Source organism: Rhinoraja longicauda, chromosome 5 (assembly GCF_053455715.1).
Source record: "Rhinoraja longicauda isolate Sanriku21f chromosome 5, sRhiLon1.1, whole genome shotgun sequence".
Classification (NCBI taxonomy): domain Eukaryota; kingdom Metazoa; phylum Chordata; class Chondrichthyes; order Rajiformes; family Arhynchobatidae; genus Rhinoraja; species Rhinoraja longicauda.
In genome coordinates, this window is record NC_135957.1 from 48,506,441 (window position 1) to 48,526,480 (window position 20,040).

Genomic DNA, 20,040 nt, shown 5'->3' on the forward strand with positions numbered 1-20,040 from the left:
GGTATGGTGTTTATTAAGATAACGAAAACAAAAATGTACTATACTCCTGAGCCCATTTCATCAAGGCCCTGTACAACTGTGGCAAGATACCCTTGCTCCTATATCCAAACCAACCCTCCCCCTCCAAAGAGTGAAAAGATCCTGAACAAAAAATTACATTAAAAGGAAAATGCAGCAGGGTAATAGCACAGTTAAAAGACCGGGAATCCAATGATCTCCAGCTGGAATCTGGCCCTCAAACCACTTCCTTTTGCCTCTTGATAGGGATTTCAAGATTGAAGATGCCAATTCCATTTTAGGGGTGAATATACCATATCCTCTTCAAAATTCACATACCCCCACAGACAATTTAGCTGGTCTTTGTAATCAAACCACACATTTTCTTGGAGCTTATGCACCTCGTGCTGAAACCCGAGCACAGAAAATAGACATGGACATTAGTATAGCCACTCCCACCGGGCCACTGTTCTCTGAGATACCGAAGGTGGAGTTCTTTCCATTACTTCGGCTCCTAGGTAATTGATTGTTTCCCAGCGTCATTGTAGAGAAAATTGGCCTTGCATCGCTTGCATAGACTATTTTAATACTACCATTTTCAATGAGATAAGTTGGGTTCATAGATCAGATTTAGTGTTATTGGTTGGAAAATATTTTTACTCTCAGTGATAAAATCGCCCTCTAAGTGATAATACTAATCGCAGGAACATGTCGAAGTGAGAGGTTAAATGTGTGGGCTTTCAGCAAAGAGGGATGTTAATTTATCAATGTAGATTGTGTGCTCTCGTTTAAACTTCATGTTGAAGAGAAGGTTAATTATATCTTGCATCGTTATTTTCAGCGGTTGCCAATTACTTATGGCAAGTTCACACCAAGGCTGATCTGACAGTGTGTTCATATCGTACATATTGATTTTGGTGGACAACAGACCAAGTGGTCAGAGTTGATTTATTAAGAGGCAAAGAGGCCAGATACATTGGTCAGATAAATATTTTTGATTATACTGCAAATATTGATAATTATAAAAATGGATTTATACACACATCAAGGTATTCCTCATATTTTCCATCGTGTTGCCATTAATGAGAAACATTAAACTTCACTAAATGTTGCGAGTATTAGCTCCATGGCATTCTATTAAGGAAACATTATAACCACAAATGGTGCAAGTTACCTTTCATGCTGGAATCAGAATACAATCTGTTGTGCAAAAGCTTCCTTCAAACCCAGAGAAATGCACTCTCCTTTTTCTGATATCTGCTTGGAATATGACAATTTTTAAAAAGTGCGTTCTGAAGCACCAGTTCTTTGAAACTGTTATTGCCCATTTACTTTAGAGTTAGAAACATTCCAATGATACATCAAAATGCATAAACTCACCAACCAATTTTCTCCATGGAATGTTGAACACCAAGCAAATTTTACTAATCAGATAAAAACAACACATTTACCATTTCCAATAGGGCATGCGATACAAAAATAACATGTCAATGCAGCGATATCCAAATGCAAACCTGAAAATTTGCTGTGGCTTGTGGGAAAAATTAGGATACTTGAAAGGTAGTAACAGCAAACATCAAACTACTGCACTGGCCCAGGTACGTGATTAAATTTAGAAACAGCTCATGTATCAATTAAAATACTGGAATAACAAATAAAATAACATATCAAATGACTGTCCACCTTGACTTAATTCATACTTCAAAAACAAATAAAGTCTTCACAAGCAGCATTTACTGTCAAGTATACACTATCTAACTTTTACCTTCCATCCAAGATCACTTTAATTTTTGGTTTTAGCACTTTGGACTGTTAAACGTGAATACCTTTGACCCAGCTCACTCTGGTGCACAGACCAGTGGCAAGCAAGAAACAAGAAATTACTATCATACCACCTCTTCAGAGCTTAGCAATACTTGGATAAATCGTTATCCAAGTATTCAGAAATGTCAGTGGCTCAGCATTTGGCTCACCAGTTGTCAATTCCTGTGCCCTCCTCAACACACCAGGACCCCAATTCCTGTACTTCCTCGAATCTCACCCAGTTCCGTTTCACACACTCCTTTAAAATTTACCAGGTCCCTGCTTCCAGTGCTCTTATTGGTTTCACTGAAAAATGTATTATGCTACTGCACACCATCTAAAAAGGTCAATCAAAAGCACGTTGGATGTTATTCTATTAATATGCCAATAATCTGGAAAAACTACCTGTCTGGCACCACCAAACTCCCAATGAGCTTTACTGAATTGTCACTTAATGCAGCACAGGCCTAATCGTTGCAAATTGTATAACCATGATATGGTCCTTACTCAGAATTAGATGATAACTGTTTTTTCAGTTATTCATTTCCTAATACGAAGTCAAGTTTGTTGCTGAAAAACTAGGGTACTAACGCCATAATTTTCACATTATACTCAATGCACCAGTGAGCTTTGCTGCTGGTATTACAGGACAAAGGATAACCACACTGTTCTGGACAGTTCCCTACTATCAAGTGTCAGGTAAATTAATTAGTACCTCTAATCATCAGCCCCTCACCAAGAACTCTACCAAGTCAAAAACATGCAAGGAAAAAATAAAATCACAACAAACTAAGTTGTTTCAGTAAATCTTAGGATACAAAAAAAAAACCTTTAAAATCATATGCATTTCAATTTGCTTATGAAAATTCAGAATTTCAACCTGCCTTTTCTCTCTCCGCTGCAGTTATTTGATCCAGTCACCATGTTTCAGGTTACTGATCTAAAGTACTTTGCACTCTGCATGTCAAGTGTCATGTAGCTGTGTTGGAATGATGAACTAATATTTAGCTATTAAAGAACAACCCCGCACAACAAAGCTGATTTCAAGAGGTGCCGAGCCAACAGACCAACAAGAGGAGCACACCCTCATATTTTAATACTGCCTGCTCAATAACAATGTAATTATATTTTAGCAGAGATATTTACTCTGAAGTTAATTTTAGAAACACATGGACAATAAGTACGTATATAGCCTGAGGTTGCAGGCCTTTAACCCAAAAAGAGAACTGTTGCTAAAAATTCACTAATGCTTATTATGTCAATGGGAATTTTACAAAATCAGCAGATTGTTTAAATAAGCACATGGTGACATGCATAGGATTACGAAAGCACCGGAACTCTCAGCTCCATTGATTTTTACTGTACGTTTGCATTCTGTGCGAGTGCAAATGGAGCACAAGTACTTCCAAGAGTTTATGGGGAACTTCTAACATCTACTTTGATCTGTCATTTTCACACCTTACCCTTCCATATCTCTAGACTCCCTCTCCCCTGACTCTCGGCCTGAAGATGGGTCGCGACTCAAAACGTTACCCATTCCTTCTCTCCAGAGATGCTGCCTGTGCCGCTGAGTTACTCCAGCATTTTGTGTCTATGTTTCTTTACTCAGATAATTCCAAAGACTGCGTTTTCTATTCACAGCTGTCTTAAGCTGCCCATGACTCAAACAAGGCAGGGAAAAGTCATGAGCCAATGACCTTAATAATTTATTTGATAGGGGTTATTTATAAGGTTCAGAAACTATATTTAGAAGCAGCTGCCACAGGACAAGATCAAAATACAGAACACCTTTGCCAAATTCGATATGAATAAAGTAGTAGATGGATTTCATTTTTTGTTACAAAATGTTAGGTAAAAAAATAATTTTGGGTACTAATTGCTGGGTGCAATGTACCAATTGATCTCCTAGAAACAGTTCTCCCAGCCCTGGGATAGAAGTGCCAGCAGAGGGTGTAACCCATGCCCAATACCAGTCCTTCCAAGTTGCAATTCTTAACACTTACAGATAGCCAGTAAGGGGCAAATACACATTAAGCAGTTTTATTTGCTTCCCACACTTTGCTCTGGAAGTCCTTCAACAATGTAGCAAGTCTCAAGAGTTATACAGCACAGAACGTAGCATTCCAGCCCAACTCACCCATGTCAACCATACCGAAGCCAGGAACTGCTGAGAAATAGTTGACTACTTAGACAAGCAAGGTAACAATGCAGTGCTCTCGGTAAGAGGGCACGATACATGATTGGAGATTGCCACCTCAGACGGTCTGAAACCCCGTTTCCTCTAGCATCCTTCTCAACTAATTTCTTGCTCTATAATTTGGCATCAGATAACAATAATATATCCACCCTCTAGCCATCTGTAAGTATGGAAGTGCAATCCAGATGCTTCGTTTTTGACCAATATTTACCCACTCATTTGTTCAGAAAATGGAAGTCAGACGACTTGCCAGTTTTCATCGGTGAGCGATGAGAGTCAGCAGCTTCAAATCCCGTGGAAGATAACATCTCAGATGACCTGTCCCAGGCCAAGCTTAAAGGTATAATCACGAAGGAAGCGCAATAGTGCATCTACTTTCTTGGAAGTTTGAAGAGATTTGGCATGTCACCAAGTACCCCAAACAAACTTCCACAGATGTACTTTAGAAAATACCCTGACTGGTTGCAACAAGACCTGGTGTAACAATTCCAATACACAGGAATGCATGAGGCGGTACAGAGTTGTACACTCAGCCCAGTCCATCTCAGGCACAGCATTCCCCACCATTTAAAGCATCTACACAAGGCACTAACTACTCAACCAGCAGGATTTCTGAATCAGGATTATTGGGCTATACTGTACAGTATACTGACTGGTCTGGATCTTCTGATCAAAAGTGTGGCCGAGTGCAATTTCCCAAGGACAGAGGGTTATACTTTGGCCAAATGTCCAGCTTGGCTTTGGCTGACAGGTCCTCCTGAGGAGTTCAGAGTTGAATCTCAGTAGGGATGGAACTTGTTTGAAAACAGGAGACCAATAACTAAGATAAATAGCTTCTGAAATTTATTTTAATCTATCGCTGGGCAAATAGCTTTTCAAAAGTGAATTAATGGACACCAGATTGGAGCATAATAAAGAACCCACGGCAGGAAATATATATTTCAGCATTATATTATTAATATTTCAGCAAAGAAGAAGGATGACAAACACTTGTTTTCTATATGGGAAAAAGAACAATTTATTTTTCCCAGATCCAGTTATTTTAACCTCATCCCAAAAATGATTGTTGGGGAATATGGCTCTTTAGCACCTGTTCTCATTCAAAGTTGAAGATTGACACAAAATGCTGGAGTAATTCAGCGGCACAGGCAGCATCTCTGGAGAAAAGTAATGGGCGATGTTTCGGGTTAAGACTCTTTTTCAAACCCGACCCAAAACATCACCCATTCCTTCTCTTCAGAGTTGTTGCCTGTCCTGCTGAGTTACTCCAGCATTTTGTGTCTATCTTTGGTTTAAACCAATATCTGCAGTTCTTTCCTACACCATTCAAAGTTGCTTCCTATATGAACATGCAGAGGCTATCCATGCAAAGAAAGCTGGATAAAGAAATTGGTCTATATCAATAGATACATTGATAGGCCCACCTTACTCACCGTCAATTGATGTCAATTGATGGTCACGGGTTTCTTGTTAAATTTTCCCCTCTACAGCTCAACAAGATGGGCAAATCACCTGCAAGGTCTAAGATTGTAAAACAGGGAGGATGAGGACCAACCACACCACCCTAAAGACCTCTTCCCTCATTTAATTGCAGCATGTTTAAAATCGATTTTCTATATTTTACCCAATTTTCTTAAAGCAGATGTGTATTATTTATTTACAGTAAATCTTTTCAAAATTATCCCTGAATATACATTTAATTAATACTAGACCAAGTGCACACGTTGGGCCCAAACCTCTCCTGTATTGGTGCAGCACCCTCTCCTCCCCCCCTCCCTCTCCCCCTTCCCTCTACTACCCTCCCCCTCCCACCTCCCTCATCCCTCCTCCACACCCCCTCCCACCCTTTCCCCTCAACCCCCCTTATCCTCCCTCCTCCCTCCCCCCTCCCTCCCTGAGATAGATTTAAACTTTAAAATGTGAATAACTTTAAAAATATAACCGGTTTCAATGAAAGTTCTTCCATTAGCACCAAAGGGACGACGGTGAGTAAGGTGGGCCTAAAATTGTCGCGCTATCATGTACCGTTTTGGTTGCAGTTCAGAAACAAACAAACGAGAGTTTTAGTATATAGATTATTCATCATCAGCTCTACCCACCGCTGACCTAGTTTGAAACAGTGATCTACCTTTACCCTTCTTCATTTTTTTGCAGGCTCCACTGCTGCTTATAGTTCAACTTTCTACATTTTGTGTTTCAAATCTCCCATTCTCTAACATTAGCAACCAGTTAGGTTTATTCTCTGAATGACCAAATAGCTTAAATGCCTATCATTTGTCTTGGTGATCAGAAATTGCCTCAAAAAATACTGATTTGATGGGCCTTGCTTCCGTTGCAATGAAGTGCTTTTAGAAGTTGGTTATGACACATTTTAACTCCTGCCTTAGTAAGGCCCTGGACCCACTCCAATTCATGTGCAATCACAAAAACTAGACAGCAGAGGTGGCCAATTTGGCTTTCAACCCTGCACTGGATCAACAAGAACACAAACATCAGGCGGTAGGTCAAACTCTGCTCATTTCTGTGCAATTGATCTTCGACTTCATCAGCAGATCTCAATCAGTATGAAATGGCAACACTTCCTCCTTACTGCCCATGAACACACAGGGTACTCAAGACTGTGTGCTCGGTCCCCTGCTCTACTATCTCTATAGCAATCACTGGGTGTAAACTGACATAGTCACAGCAGCAGCATCTATAAATTTGTTGACAACACCGCTGTTGTTGGACAAATGATGGATGATGATGGGTCAGAATACAGGAGGGAGATTGATAATCTGATTGAATGATGCCTGAACAACAATCTTGCTCTTATTGAGCAGGAAGGAACTGCAGATGCTGGTTTACACCAAAGATTGACACAAAATGCTGAAGTAACTCCGTGGGTCAAGCAGCATCTCTGGTGAAAAGGAATAGGTGACTTTTTGACTCAAGACCTTTCTTCAGACAGTGTCAAGGGAGAGGCAAACTGAAGGTATGAGGCACAAAGAACAAGAGAATGAAACGTATGAAAAGAACAAGTTAAGGCCAGCAAGGATGATCAAGGAAAGGTGGAGCAAGGCAGATCAAGTTAATGGTCTGTGGAAGATGTGATAATGAGGGGGCTACGAACAGTGAAACTAAGCAGGCCGACAGTAAAACTAGTAGGATGACTAGGGTGGCAGAGGGATGGAGAGGGCTTACAAGGGTTACTTAAAATTAGAAAAATCAATATTCATACCGCTGGGTTGCAAGCTGCCCAAAGGAAATATGAGGTGTTTTTCCTCCAATTTGCGTATGACCTCACTCAGGCAGTGGAGGAGGCACAGGACAGAAAGGTCAGCATGGGAGTGGGAGGGGGAATTAAAGTGTTGAGCAACCGGGAGATCATGTTGGTCTAGGCGAAATGAGCATAGATATCCTGCAAAACAATCGCCTAGATAGTGCTTGGTCTCTCCAATACACCTGGAACAGCGAATACAGTAGACGAGGTTGGAGGAGGTGCAAGTGAACCTCTGCCTCACCTGAAAGGACAGTTATCGTCCCTGGGCGGTCGAGAGAGGAGGTATAGGGACAGGTGTTGCATTTCCTGCAGTTGCAGGGGAACAATAGACAATAAGTGCAGGAGGAGGCCATTCGGCCCCTCGAGCCAGCACCGCCATTCAATGTGATCATGGCTGATCATTCTCAATCAGTACCCCGTTCCTGCCTTCTCCCCATACCCCCTGACTCCGCTATCCTTAAGAGCTCTATCCAGCTCTCTCTTGAATGAGGGGGTGGTTTGAGTGGGAAGGGATGAGTTAACCAGGGAGTTGTGGAGGGAATGGTTTCTGTGGAAGGCGGAAAGGTGTACGATACAAAAATGTCAGAGGATTACGTGCCATACGCAATGGCTGATGGGGTGAAAGGAGAGGACTAGGGGAACTCTGTCTCTGTTGCGACTATGGGGAGGAGGAGCAAGGACAGATCTGAGGGATACCGAGGAGACTCGAGCGCGGCCCTCTTCTATGATAGAAGGGAACCCCCATTCCCTAAAGAATGAGGACATCTCTGATGTCCTGGTATGAATCACCTCATCTTGGGCACAGATGTGATATAGACGGAGGAATTTGGAGTAGGGGATAATTTTTGCAGGAGGCAGGGTGGGAAGAAGTGTAGTCTAGATAGCTGTGGGAGTCAGAAGGTTTGTAATACACATCTGTCGATAGTCTATATCCCATGATGGAGACGGTGAGATTAAGAAAGGAGAGGGAGGTGTCAGAGATGGTCCATGTGAATTTGAGTGCAGGATGGAAAGTCGGACCAAGAAGCAGACTTCAGGAAGGGAAAGCGTAGGATCTATAAACTGGTCTTCTTTGGCAGGACGACAGTGGAGAGAGTCAACAGCTTCAAGTTCTTGGCCTTGCACCTCCCTGAAGATCTATCCTGTGCCTGGCACATTGATGCAATCACAAGAAATCTTATTAATGCCTCTTACTTTAAGAAATAGGAGGAGACCTAGCACTACTATGGGGGTACAGTAGAGGGCATACTGACTGGTTGTATCATAGTCTGGTACCGTAGGTATAATGTACAAGAATGGAGGCTGCAGAAAGTGGTTAATATTGACCAGCTCATTACAGGTATTGATCTCCCCACCAGATCTACTCGAAGCACTGCATCAATGCGGCATCTAATATGAAAGACCCACATCACCCTGGCCTTGCTCTCTTCTTGCTGCTTCCATTAGGAAGGAGGTAGGGAAGCCAGAGAACAGTTCCCTCCAGGTTCAACCCTTACCTCTGGCTTCCTCCCAGCAACCATCAGGTTCTTGAAGCACACTGCACAAAGCTAACCACAGCCCTACCACATCGGTGAACTACAATTGACTTTTAATAGATTGCACTGTGTACTTCAGCTTACACTATTATGGTTTGGTCACCTATTCTAATGAATAATTTATTGTTTATTATATGTTTTTGTGTTGTTGCGCTAGTGTACCTGTAAAGCTGCTGCAAGAATTTGATTGTTCCATTTCCAGTGCATATGACAAATGAACACTCTTGACTCTTGAAATTCAATTGCAAACAGTTATGACTTCAGTTTACCCCGAAGGGTTTAAAATTTGTTCACACCCAGGACACTTTTGGATTTATTCAAGTACAATTTAGGTTTTTGCCGAATGACAGAATGTGCAAGATTAATCACTATTGACAGGTTCTCATGACAACACCAAGAAACAGTTAACCAAGGTAGTTTAAAAATGAGTGGAACAATGGAATAAAAGAATACAACTGTTTACATCCATTGTTTTGAAGAAGCCCAAATATTCTTTGATGTCCTTGGTCATTACATTTGGCACACCATAATTTGTTATCAATGATGAAAGTGCCAAAAGATCCCATTTGAAAGAGAGAGGAGAAAAACACACATGATTGGGTGAGACAAAAAAGGTTTAAGGTACTAATCACAACATGACATGCATGTTTATTCTGCTGCATACTGCTTAAGGCAATTGGGATTTGAGACAACTATATTAACTGAACATTGCAAATATATTCTAGTGATAAAACTGAAATGTTATAAATGTGCTCCAGTCACACAAGGCTGTGCTACTTTCACTTGATTCAATGTAGCATTAAATCTCTATTCTGAAAATATGACTTTTATTTTAAGGAATCACGATTACATTAATTTTCCAGCAAAACAAACAACCCAAGGTTTTTCACCACCCATTTTGAGTGATGACATTAAGTACTGGCCAGTTTATCTTATTTCAAATAAGACGGAATCATCTTTTCTGACACATTTGGTGTCTTTTGAATTTATGATACTACAAAAAGAAAATCACAATATTTTTCCAGCATTCATTCGAAAGCAATTTAAACTAATGTTTTACTGAACACACCTGCTGTGCAAACATGACAAAACATTTACTGCCTCTCTGCAGACCAACAATTATAGAATGCTTCTAAAAACTCCAGTGCATTTAAACTAGATATACATCATTCTTCGTACAACTCTAACTACAGACAAGATCCCCTTCCCCTTGATTGCACAAAGCTACAATTTAAACAGTACCTTACCTTGACAAACAGTTCTATTTCAGGATCCATGTCCAGGCCATTGACAGGTGTCAAGCCTGCCATGTCAAAGTGGGTCCTGCTCTTCAGATTGCTGTTGTTCCTCACCTCCGAGCTTCAAAAATCCACTTGGAGCCCTTCATACATTCCCCCTCCAGGACAGTTCCAGCAAGTTCCAAACACCATCTAGTCACACTCTATACCACCAACACGATCCTTACATCCAAAGTAAACACCGGCCAAAATTTAAAACAGAGTCTTTTCACAGGATTGCTCGTCCTTCGGGAAAGCTACAAGTAACGACAATATCTTTCTCTTTCATGCAAAGCTCCTCTCCGACAACTTCTATCAATTGTACGTTTTGTAAGTGAGACAGCAAAGCAGCCGAAAATAGCATCAAGTGGAAAGAGGCTGGGTTACACACAGAGGGTGGAGCTTGCTGCTGTCAGCAACCACTCATCTCCTTTTATTTATTTTCTACCAACCTCACATAGAAAGCCGCTTTTATCTAAATGATTAATGCTGCCACAATGTCAAACACCAAGTTTATTTATGTAAACATACATTTAGCCACCCTGACCCATTCATTGATGGGAACTAGCAGGCAGTCTGTGAGCAGGGTGGTTTTGTCAGCCATACACCTATATATGTATACTAATCACTGCAGAGGAGAGAACAACCTGTGAAATCACAAAGAAACAATGATCAGACTTCGCTGTCAATAAATTAGTGGGTAGAAACCTGTAATGCATAGTGTCTATTTTACATCTGAAAGACATGAATAAAACATACAAATTCAGCAGTATTCAGATTGTGCTGATGATGAATCCACTTTTAAATTTATAGGAACTATTCTTTTTAAGGTCATCCAATCGCCAGATATGGTGCCTCACTCCTAAAAATAATCTTTACCCCAATAGCATAAAGCAGACATGCACTAATGATGCAAAGTTAAGTTTAAATTTGTAAGTGGCCCAAAACTTGTCACTATCACCGAAAAATATACTTGCTCTGCTGATTTGTACCACCAGTCATAATTACATACCCTATATGAAATTCTCTTTATGGATGGTTGACATCATGTTTGGTAGGTCCAGATATTGTAGGCAGAAGGGCCTGTTCTTGAGCTGTACTATTCTATGTTCTGTTCTTATTTACCAGATTAGATTTTATCAGGTTAGCATCTAATGATTCTGGCAAAATAGTTAGGTATGCGAAAGAGTTTGATCACAGAACTGAGTTATACAGTGCCGAAAAAGGACCGTTGGCCCACTGTGTGCATGCCGACTAAATTGGCATTCCCATAATCCTATTTGCCTGCAATTGGCCCCCATATCCCTCCAAACCCTTGATATCCATACATATGTCCAAATGTCTTTTAGAAATCATAATTGCATCCAGTTCTATAGCTTTCTCTGGCAACTATTTCCAGATACGGACTACAGCCCAAGTGAAGAAATAGCTTGTGATGTCCCTCTTAAATCTTTCATGTCTCACCTCAAGTCTATACCCTCGAGGTTTAGAATTATCTACCCTTGGGGGAAAAAACTGAGCATTCACTTTATCCATACCCTCATGATCTTATACAGCTCAATAAGGTCGCCCCTTAATCCCCTACACACAGAGGAGCAAAAAAGTCCCAGCCTATTCAACCTCCCCTTTTAACTCAAGCCTGCAAACCCGCGTTAACATCCTGATGAATCTCTTTTGCAACCTTATCAACTTAATGACACCCATCCTTCAGCTGGATAAGCACAATTACACATAGTGGTCTTACCAACGACTTGTACAGCTACATCATGATGCCATAACATTTCTGTACAATACCCTTCCCAATGAAGGCAAGCATGTCAAACACTGCCTATTTCAGGGATGGTGGGTCTGTCTGTCACACAAAATCATTGGACCTCATTATTGAAAAGCAACCTTAATATATGTTGCAATTTCCAACTTGTAAATACTACAAGATCAAAAAAAAATCTGATAATTTAAAATTAGTTCGAATGGCGGTGAAATCTATCCAATATCCTCATGAAATATCTAACTAACATTGATTACAGTATTTACTTAATGTGCTAATCCTATATTCTGAGCATCACCAACAAGTAGGTTGAAAGTCAATACTGCACATAAATGGAGCCCATGAAAATTAGTGTGCTTATCCCATGGAATATTATTGGCAATGCCACTGTGTATTTAAGCAGACAGCATTCAATATATGGTATGCAAAGATCAATGAGCAAAAGTATTCCTTTCAAAAGTTTTCTAAATTTTAGAAGAGAATCTGAAGAGTTTTTTTCCTGCTTAATTTGGAGAATTCAAGATTCAAGATTCAAGATATCTTTATTTGTCATCCAAAAAACAAGTTTTTTGGACGAAATTTCGTCACCCACAGTCCAACAATAAGAGCAATAAAATAAGCAAATTACACAACACCAACCAACACAAAACCCCCCAAAAAGAAACATCCATCACAGTGAGTCTCCTCCAGTCCCCTCCTCACTGTGATGGAAGGCCAGAATGTCTTTTTCTCTTCCCCTGCCGTCTTCTCCTGCGGTCAGGCTGTTGTCGTTGCCATGTTCCAGGCTGCGCCGGACGGTGAAATGTCCGCAACGGGCCGACCCAAGCCCCGCTGCAAGTCGGGGCGGTCGGGGCTCCCGACATTGAAGCCCCCGCCGAGCAGAGAAAATTCCGTGGCCTATTTCAGGCCGCGCCGGACGGTGAAATGTCCGCGGCGGGCCGACCCAAGCCCCGCAATCCGGGGCGGGCGAACACGCTGCCGCTGTCGGAGCTCCCGATGTCGGCATCCACGCGGCCCGAGCCTAAGGCGAGTCGCAGCCGCTCCCGCAGCCTCCGAGAACGGCCGGCTCCGGTGATGGTGAGTCTGGTCCGCGGGCTCTGCGAACCAGAGCCCTGGAGGCCGCCAGCTCCAGGAGTTTGGCCGATGGTAGGCCGCAGCAGGAACGGAGACACGGCCCAGAAAACAAAGGTCGGGTCTCCATTCGGAAGTGATACATATTTACAATGTTACAGTTCCCCCCCTCCCCCCCCACACCCACACATAGTACACAACACAAAAACACCACATCACAACTACAATTAAGACAACAAAAACAACAAAAACACAAAGACAAATGGACTGCAGGTAAGCCGCAGCTGCTAGGGCAGCGCCGCCATCTTCAATGTTGCAAATGTTGCAAATTCCAACTGAAATTTCAGTTTGCCACACTCCATTTCCTGCTTTACTACCCTTTAAAAAAATATATCAAGTCATTTTAAGCTAGTTCTTGAGATGGCTGTTTGTCAACATACTGCACCTTCAAGTTTCAAACCAAAGCACTGTCATTAAAAGTAAAGCACGGGTTTTAGATTTGATTTCAATCAGAACTTCATATAACTGGTAAAATAACTAACGTAACCTTGAGTTTTGTTTGAAGTTCAAAAGCTATGAGAATGCTAAGATTAGGGAAAATAAGTAAACAACAGTTACTGACACTGCAAAACTGGCCCAGAGGTCAATTTTACCATCACATGCAATAGTCTGAATGCAACAAATGTGTTAAGTTTGAGAAAAATCACAAATATATTACCAAGAAATTGTTCAATGATTGTTGAAAAAGGGACAGAGAATAAATCAAAGTTCAGATCAAACTGATATGTGCATGTCAGTGCCCTCGTTAATTTGCACATGTATACCAATTACCGCCCATGGCACTTTGGTCCCATTTAGGAGACAATGTGTGCTTCGCTGTATAGCTATTTGGAATATCACAAGGTACGCAGGAAATGGAAACCTTATTTATTTTTTAATTGTAATAACCTTCTACAAATAGTCAGCAAGGAAACTACTAGCGTCTCAAATGTTGAGGGGGAACCACCAGGGAAGGTAAAGAGAGGAGCCAGAAAATGCAGGAATCTCCAATCGCCATTCCCTTTGAAAACAAGTGAACCCATATGGATACTGATGGGGGATAATAAAACTGATAAACAAATTTAGCCCGAGCTTATCTACTGCAAACAGAGACGGCAGTCTCTAAATAGGATTCACAAAATGGACATCAAAATGTTAATTACAATGGATGTCAACTACAATCCATTCTTCTTTGGTTCAATGTGGCAAAATTCCAGCTGGTGCCAAGAGCAATTGCCTGCAGTCCCTCAGCAGCCATCCCTACTGTCCTCTAAACGTATATATGGGTTATACACAAGTTTGGGATGTATATAAACTGTGGACCTCCAATAGCACATTCCACATAGCTTAATCTGTACAGTGGGTACGTGCAAAAACTTTAATGAGCCTTGGATGGGAAATAGAGATGATCCAGGAAATTATAAATCAGCAAGCCTCTCACCAGTAGTAGAAAAACTATTAGAGAATACTCCTCGGGATAGGATTTACTCGCATTTGGAAGAGAATGTGCTAATTGAGGACAGTCAGCATGACTTTGATTATATCCAGTCATGCCTTATGGCCTTGATTGAGTTGTCATTACATCAATCAAATTTCCTTATTCTTGCCCTTCTGTTGCAAAGAAACCTCTCCAAATGAATGGATATGTTATTCTTGTAGTAGGTTTAATCTTGAACAGGTTCCCCAGAGCAATTACTGGGAGATGTTTGAGCTCTGACAAGTACTTCAGTTGAATCCAACAGAATATATCTGGGAAATTATTGATAAATTTCAGCCAGTATCGGCAGTCTGTTTACTGCATAATTACTCAGTTCCTTTATGGCAACCACTCAGGCTCCCAGATTTATTATCAATTCCCCAAATACATTCAGGATTATTTTGGAATCTCCACCACCACAAGGAAAGTAGTCTTCAGTTACGAATACAATCAAAAATGTACTAAGTACCCAAAATCACACTTGCTGCATTTAAAAAAAGAGCAGCTACTGAACTTACCCGATTGCTGAGGTACAAATCAGTGATATTTATTCTAAATGCTACTGCGAAGGATTGTTTTGCAGGGCAGTCGATCTGCATTTTAATCATTAACATTTGCAAAAATAAACTCGAGTGAAAAATATTTAAACACATTCCACAGATTTGATGGATTTTCATTATGATCTTTGGACTGAATATTGGTTTTAGAGAAAAGTTTATTCTAAGCTATTGTATCCAGTATCTTATTGCATCATTACTACACAAAATATTGGTATTCCAGGGCAAGATGGTGTTTTGAGGATTCATTTTAGTATAAGGAGTTCTCTATGTATGATTGTTATTACATTTATGTAGAAAAAATGCTGTTAAAATAACTCAGCAACTTGTCACATTTTCTCTCCACATCTAATAAAGTCATTGTAATGTGCACAATGCTTTGTGGTGTACAAAATGCGACACAGCTAATTAACTGTTTCCTCAGCACAGTTAATTCCAGCAACCCCTGTACAAATGATACGGAACCTTTGAGAATATATAAAATACAGTAACTAATGTACTAGATAAAGACATCCTAATTTATGTAGCACAGAAGATTTGTTTAGATTCTATTTTAGGTACCATGGAATAAACCATCACTCTATCAATGTTTACTTTCCCCAATTTGTGGTGAGTATGAATCCAATTTGGGCACGTTCCTGCTTTATGTAGGGATTTTAAATTTGGTTGATCTCTCCCTTTTTGAAAAGTGGCTTGGTGTTGGTATTGGTTTAATATTGTCATGTGTACGGCGATACCGTGAAAAGCTTTTATTTGAGTGCCATCCAGTCAAATCAAACTCTGCAATGAGTGCATAGTTTCAGTTACACATTCAGTTACTATTTCAAGCTCGTGATCTCTTCATTGATCAAACTCATCAACAGCAGAATTCATGAAACACTGATCAATTATAAGCAAAGACAGTTTCAGCTACACCACTTTAAGGTTTATTGGATGGAAGCATTCCTTTACAAACTGCAGGAATGTCACTTGGATTTTCCATTTCTTGCTTTCAAATTTAGTGTTGATCCAAATCATAAATTCAAGCTAACAGGGCCAAAATATGGTGAATATATGGTGTAACCTTGTGAGTACCACGTGGAGAAATCTAATAGAGTCACAGCATCATGCAGCAGGCCATTCAGCCAAGCTCAGTGGGCACCCTTCCATGTTAATCCCATTACCCGGTACTAGATCCAAAGCTCTCTACACCGGCCTGCTTCAACTACCATCTTAGATAGTACATTACATGCATCTCCCACTCTCAGGGTAAAGAATGTCCCTTGCATATCCTCTCAAAATCTCTTCCCCTCCCCCACACTGGTGTGGGAAGAGAGACAGATTTCAATATCATAAAAGAGAAACTGGCATAAGTGGATAGCTTGCAACTTTGATGGTAAATGAGAGCGATTCAAAAGTGAAATATTGGAGTGTTCAGGGTCAACATTTTCCGACACGGATGAAAGACAGGTAAAGCAAGTACAAGGATGTCAAAAGATAGATGATTGGAAAATGGCCAACACATGACCAAGTAGGAGGGTATTTCCTATTCTATTTTTCTAGAGAAAAAAGGAACAGCAGTTGCTGATTTACAAAAGAAGACACAAAGTGCTGGAGTAACTCTGCAGTCAGGCAGCATTTCTAGAGAACATGGAAGGGTTATTTTTCAGGTCTCGGGCCCTTCTTCAATCTGCCTTGCCCGCTGAGTTACTCCAACACAGTGGGTTTTTTCAGCTTATTTTTCTGCTTGCCAATTTCCAAAATGAACTTTTATGTGGTTCTCTAGTCCCAGATCAAAACCGTGTTATAACTAATTTGGTCCAAGTAATGCAATAGCATTCCCCAATTCATCCCTTGCCCTTATATCCAGTTAGCGTTATGGAAACGTGCATTATAGTAGAACTATCTGTATTCGCCAAGATCACAAACACTTTTCCCATCCTCAGATTTAGAAGTTGTGTTATTACTAACATTTTCAAAACATTCCACATGGTCTTTTCAACTTCCACGTATACCAAATCTGTGACTTTAATAACCAAGCCATTAAAACCTGTACATGCCTTGCTTTATCTCCGGAACATCACTACATATTATATCATTTAAATTGGAGGAAATAACTGATTGAATTTATCGCTGAATAATTGTTAATAAAGACTCACCAGACCACCTACATCTTGTGCTTTGCAGGTGTACACACTGTACATGAAGCTAAACTTTACATATGCAAATCAGGAAGAAAGTGATTTTGAAGATGGACTCAACTGATTGGGAGTAAAAGTTTTACCACAAATGACCTCAGTCATCAGGGGACCTGATTTTGTGGTTGTGCAACGATTACATCAGGGGCACAAATTATTCTTAATGACCCCAAAATGGCAGTGGGAGTAAAATTACACAATGAGTTAGTTTAGAGATATAGCATGGAAACAGGCTATTCAGTTCACGTCGACCATTGATCACTTGTTCACCGTAGTACTAAGTTATCCGACTTTCCTTTCACATTAGTGGCAATTTACGGGGGCTAATTAACCAGATTTACGGTGGCACAGCGGTAGAGTTGCGAATGCAGCGCCGGAGACTCGGGTTCGATCCTGACTAGGGGCGCCATCTGTACGGAGTTTGTACGTTCTCCCCGTGACCTGCGTGGGTTTTCTCCGAGATCTTCGGTTTCCTCCCACACTCCAAAGACGTACAGGTATGTAGGTTAATTGGCTGGGCAAATGTAAAAAAAATTGTCCCTAGTGGGTGTAGGATAGTGTTAATGTGTGCGGGGATCGCTGGGCGGCGCGGACCCGGTGGGCCGAAGGGCCTGTTTCTGCGCTGTATCTCTAAATCTTTTTTTAAAAACCCTACAAACACAAATGTTTTTGGGATGCGAGAGAAAGCCGGAGCACGGGAGGAAACTCACGCAGTCATAGGGAGAACCTGCAAATACCACACAGGCAGCACCCAAGGTCAGGATTGAACCCAGGTCTCTGGCACTGCGAGGCAACAGCTCGACCAACTGTGCCCCCCCGCTGAGTTACTCCAGCTTTTTGTGCCACATCTTCTATTATTTAATAAATCTCTGCAGGGTTGTACTGTTACTCCATGAGAACCAAATTAAATCTACTCGTTATACTAAATAGCTTCTCGCTCTCCCCAGTTCTATTCTTGGCCCCTCTTCATTATCAGTGCACTGACCCTGCATTCCATTGTCATCCATCTCAATTGCTTTACTTCTTTGGGTATGTCAGGCTGTTTTTAAAAAAAAGTGCAGATGTGATTGGTTACTTACTGATAAAAGATACAATCAATGCCAGTCGACAATCTTATTGCCTGTAATCAAAGCTTATTGAAGAGAAGCTGTTGGAGAAGGCAATATTCATCTGACGTGATAATTTTTAGTTGCAAATAGATGCCCATTAAAATACTACCCATGTTCTCTTCTGTTCATTAAGACAGCAAGGAAGATTGGTAGGTGGCATACCCACTTTACACCAAACCAGCTAAAGATAAAATGATCTGGATAAATTTTAATTCACAAAATAAAAATGAATAGTGACTTACACAGCTTTCACTTGACCTGAAAAGCATCTTTTAAAAAGTGCATTTGGAATAGTTTGCAAAATTGTTGATACAAATTGTGCAGAAATTGAACCACATGAACACCTGTGTCCAAACCTGGGATTTATTTTCTGCTTTAACAGAGCTACAATGCCATATGAAATAAAGTTGAAATCTTAATTTCAACTTTGTGTTAAGGATTTGCACTCCAAAATAGCAATTTCTGTGACTCAGTATATAAAGCAAAGTACAATTTGCTTTATATTATTCAAAAATTCTGATATTTTAAATGTGTTAAGATGATTTGCTGTATAATTGTTCTTCCAGTCTTGAACATTCTCTGCAATAAATGGCAATGAGTTCATGCTGTCATTTTTGGAGCTTCAATGCTGGAAACGTAATTGAAACTGCAATCTGACTGTTCACTAATTAGCATCATGCACAGTTCTGAGAACAGCAATGGATTGGGTTTTGCTGTTGTACACCATGTACTGGTGCCCTCTAGAGGGGCAGTGCAGATATTGAGGTGCCAAAACTCTGCAGATTTAAACCCAAATGCTTTGTAGGAGGATTTAAAATAAATGTATCAAGAGCAAGTCAACCAGTGACTCAGTAACAGCATCAGCAACAGACTAGGGGCACCTGCTGATTTCTCCGCTCTTTTTATACACCAACTATTTTTAGCTGCAGCCAAAGCTCAAATTGGACCAATCACAGTCCAAGGAATGAACGGCCAACTCGCACTCTACACGCCCCAGTTCAAATTCCATTTATGAAGTCATCAAGACAAATGATAGCCTTTTATCTTTTTACAGCCAACACCTTCCTAAATTGCAATTTTTCAAGATTCATTGCTGTTGGTTTCATGCATCAACTAGTGTACTCAATCAAGCCATTCATGGTAACTGATAGGTAATGAGAAGACAAAAGCCACTGGCTTTAGTCTTCATCACAAATATTAATTCTGTTGTCACAATCTCAATCACAACCTCCCTCTCTCTGGGATGTGACTGAAACAGAAGCAGATTGTTCACAGCATTGTAATATTTGAAATGTTTGACCCATCTCCATGAATACCAACGGAAACAGAAAATATTGCAAACATCAAACAGGGCAACTGTGTTTCGAGCAGTCAGTTTTTATTTCAGATATCCAGCATCTGCGGTGTTTAATTTTTCAACTGCAATCGCTAATTTCCACCTCCAGCTGGAGGGCCTGTTTCCATGTTGTAAGACTCTGTGACTCAATGACTCCATTACAAGTCGCAGTTGCACTCCTCACACCTGGCGTCCTTTAACAACATCATTCCATTCTCCCAGTTTCTCCAACTGAGCTACGGGGAGAGGTTGAGCAGGCTGGAACACAGGAGGATGAGGGGTAATCTTATACAGGTGTATAAAATCACAAGAGAACACATAGATGCACAGAGTCACTTGCCCAGAGTTGGGGAAATTGAGAACCGGAGGACGTAGGTCTAAGATGAAGGGGGAAAGATTTATAGGAATCTGAGGGCTAACGTTTTCCACATAAAG

The 20,040-nt window shown here is 40.7% G+C and overlaps 1 protein-coding gene across 2 annotated transcripts in view; it reads right to left on the minus strand.

Annotated features, from left to right (window-relative positions):
* The window catches only part of LOC144593623 (chloride intracellular channel protein 5-like), a 93,590-nt gene that overhangs the window by 37,603 nt on the left and 35,947 nt on the right, over positions 1-20,040 (minus strand). Inside the window, exon 1 of one of the 2 annotated variants that reach the window (XM_078399480.1) lies at positions 10,042-10,412. The exons of the other annotated variant lie outside the window; for it this stretch is intronic. Coding sequence (XP_078255606.1) covers positions 10,042-10,104 — 63 coding nt within the window. The 5' untranslated portion in view covers positions 10,105-10,412. Of the gene's footprint in view, positions 1-10,041; positions 10,413-20,040 lie in introns of those variants that run through there. 2 annotated transcript variants of the gene reach the window in all.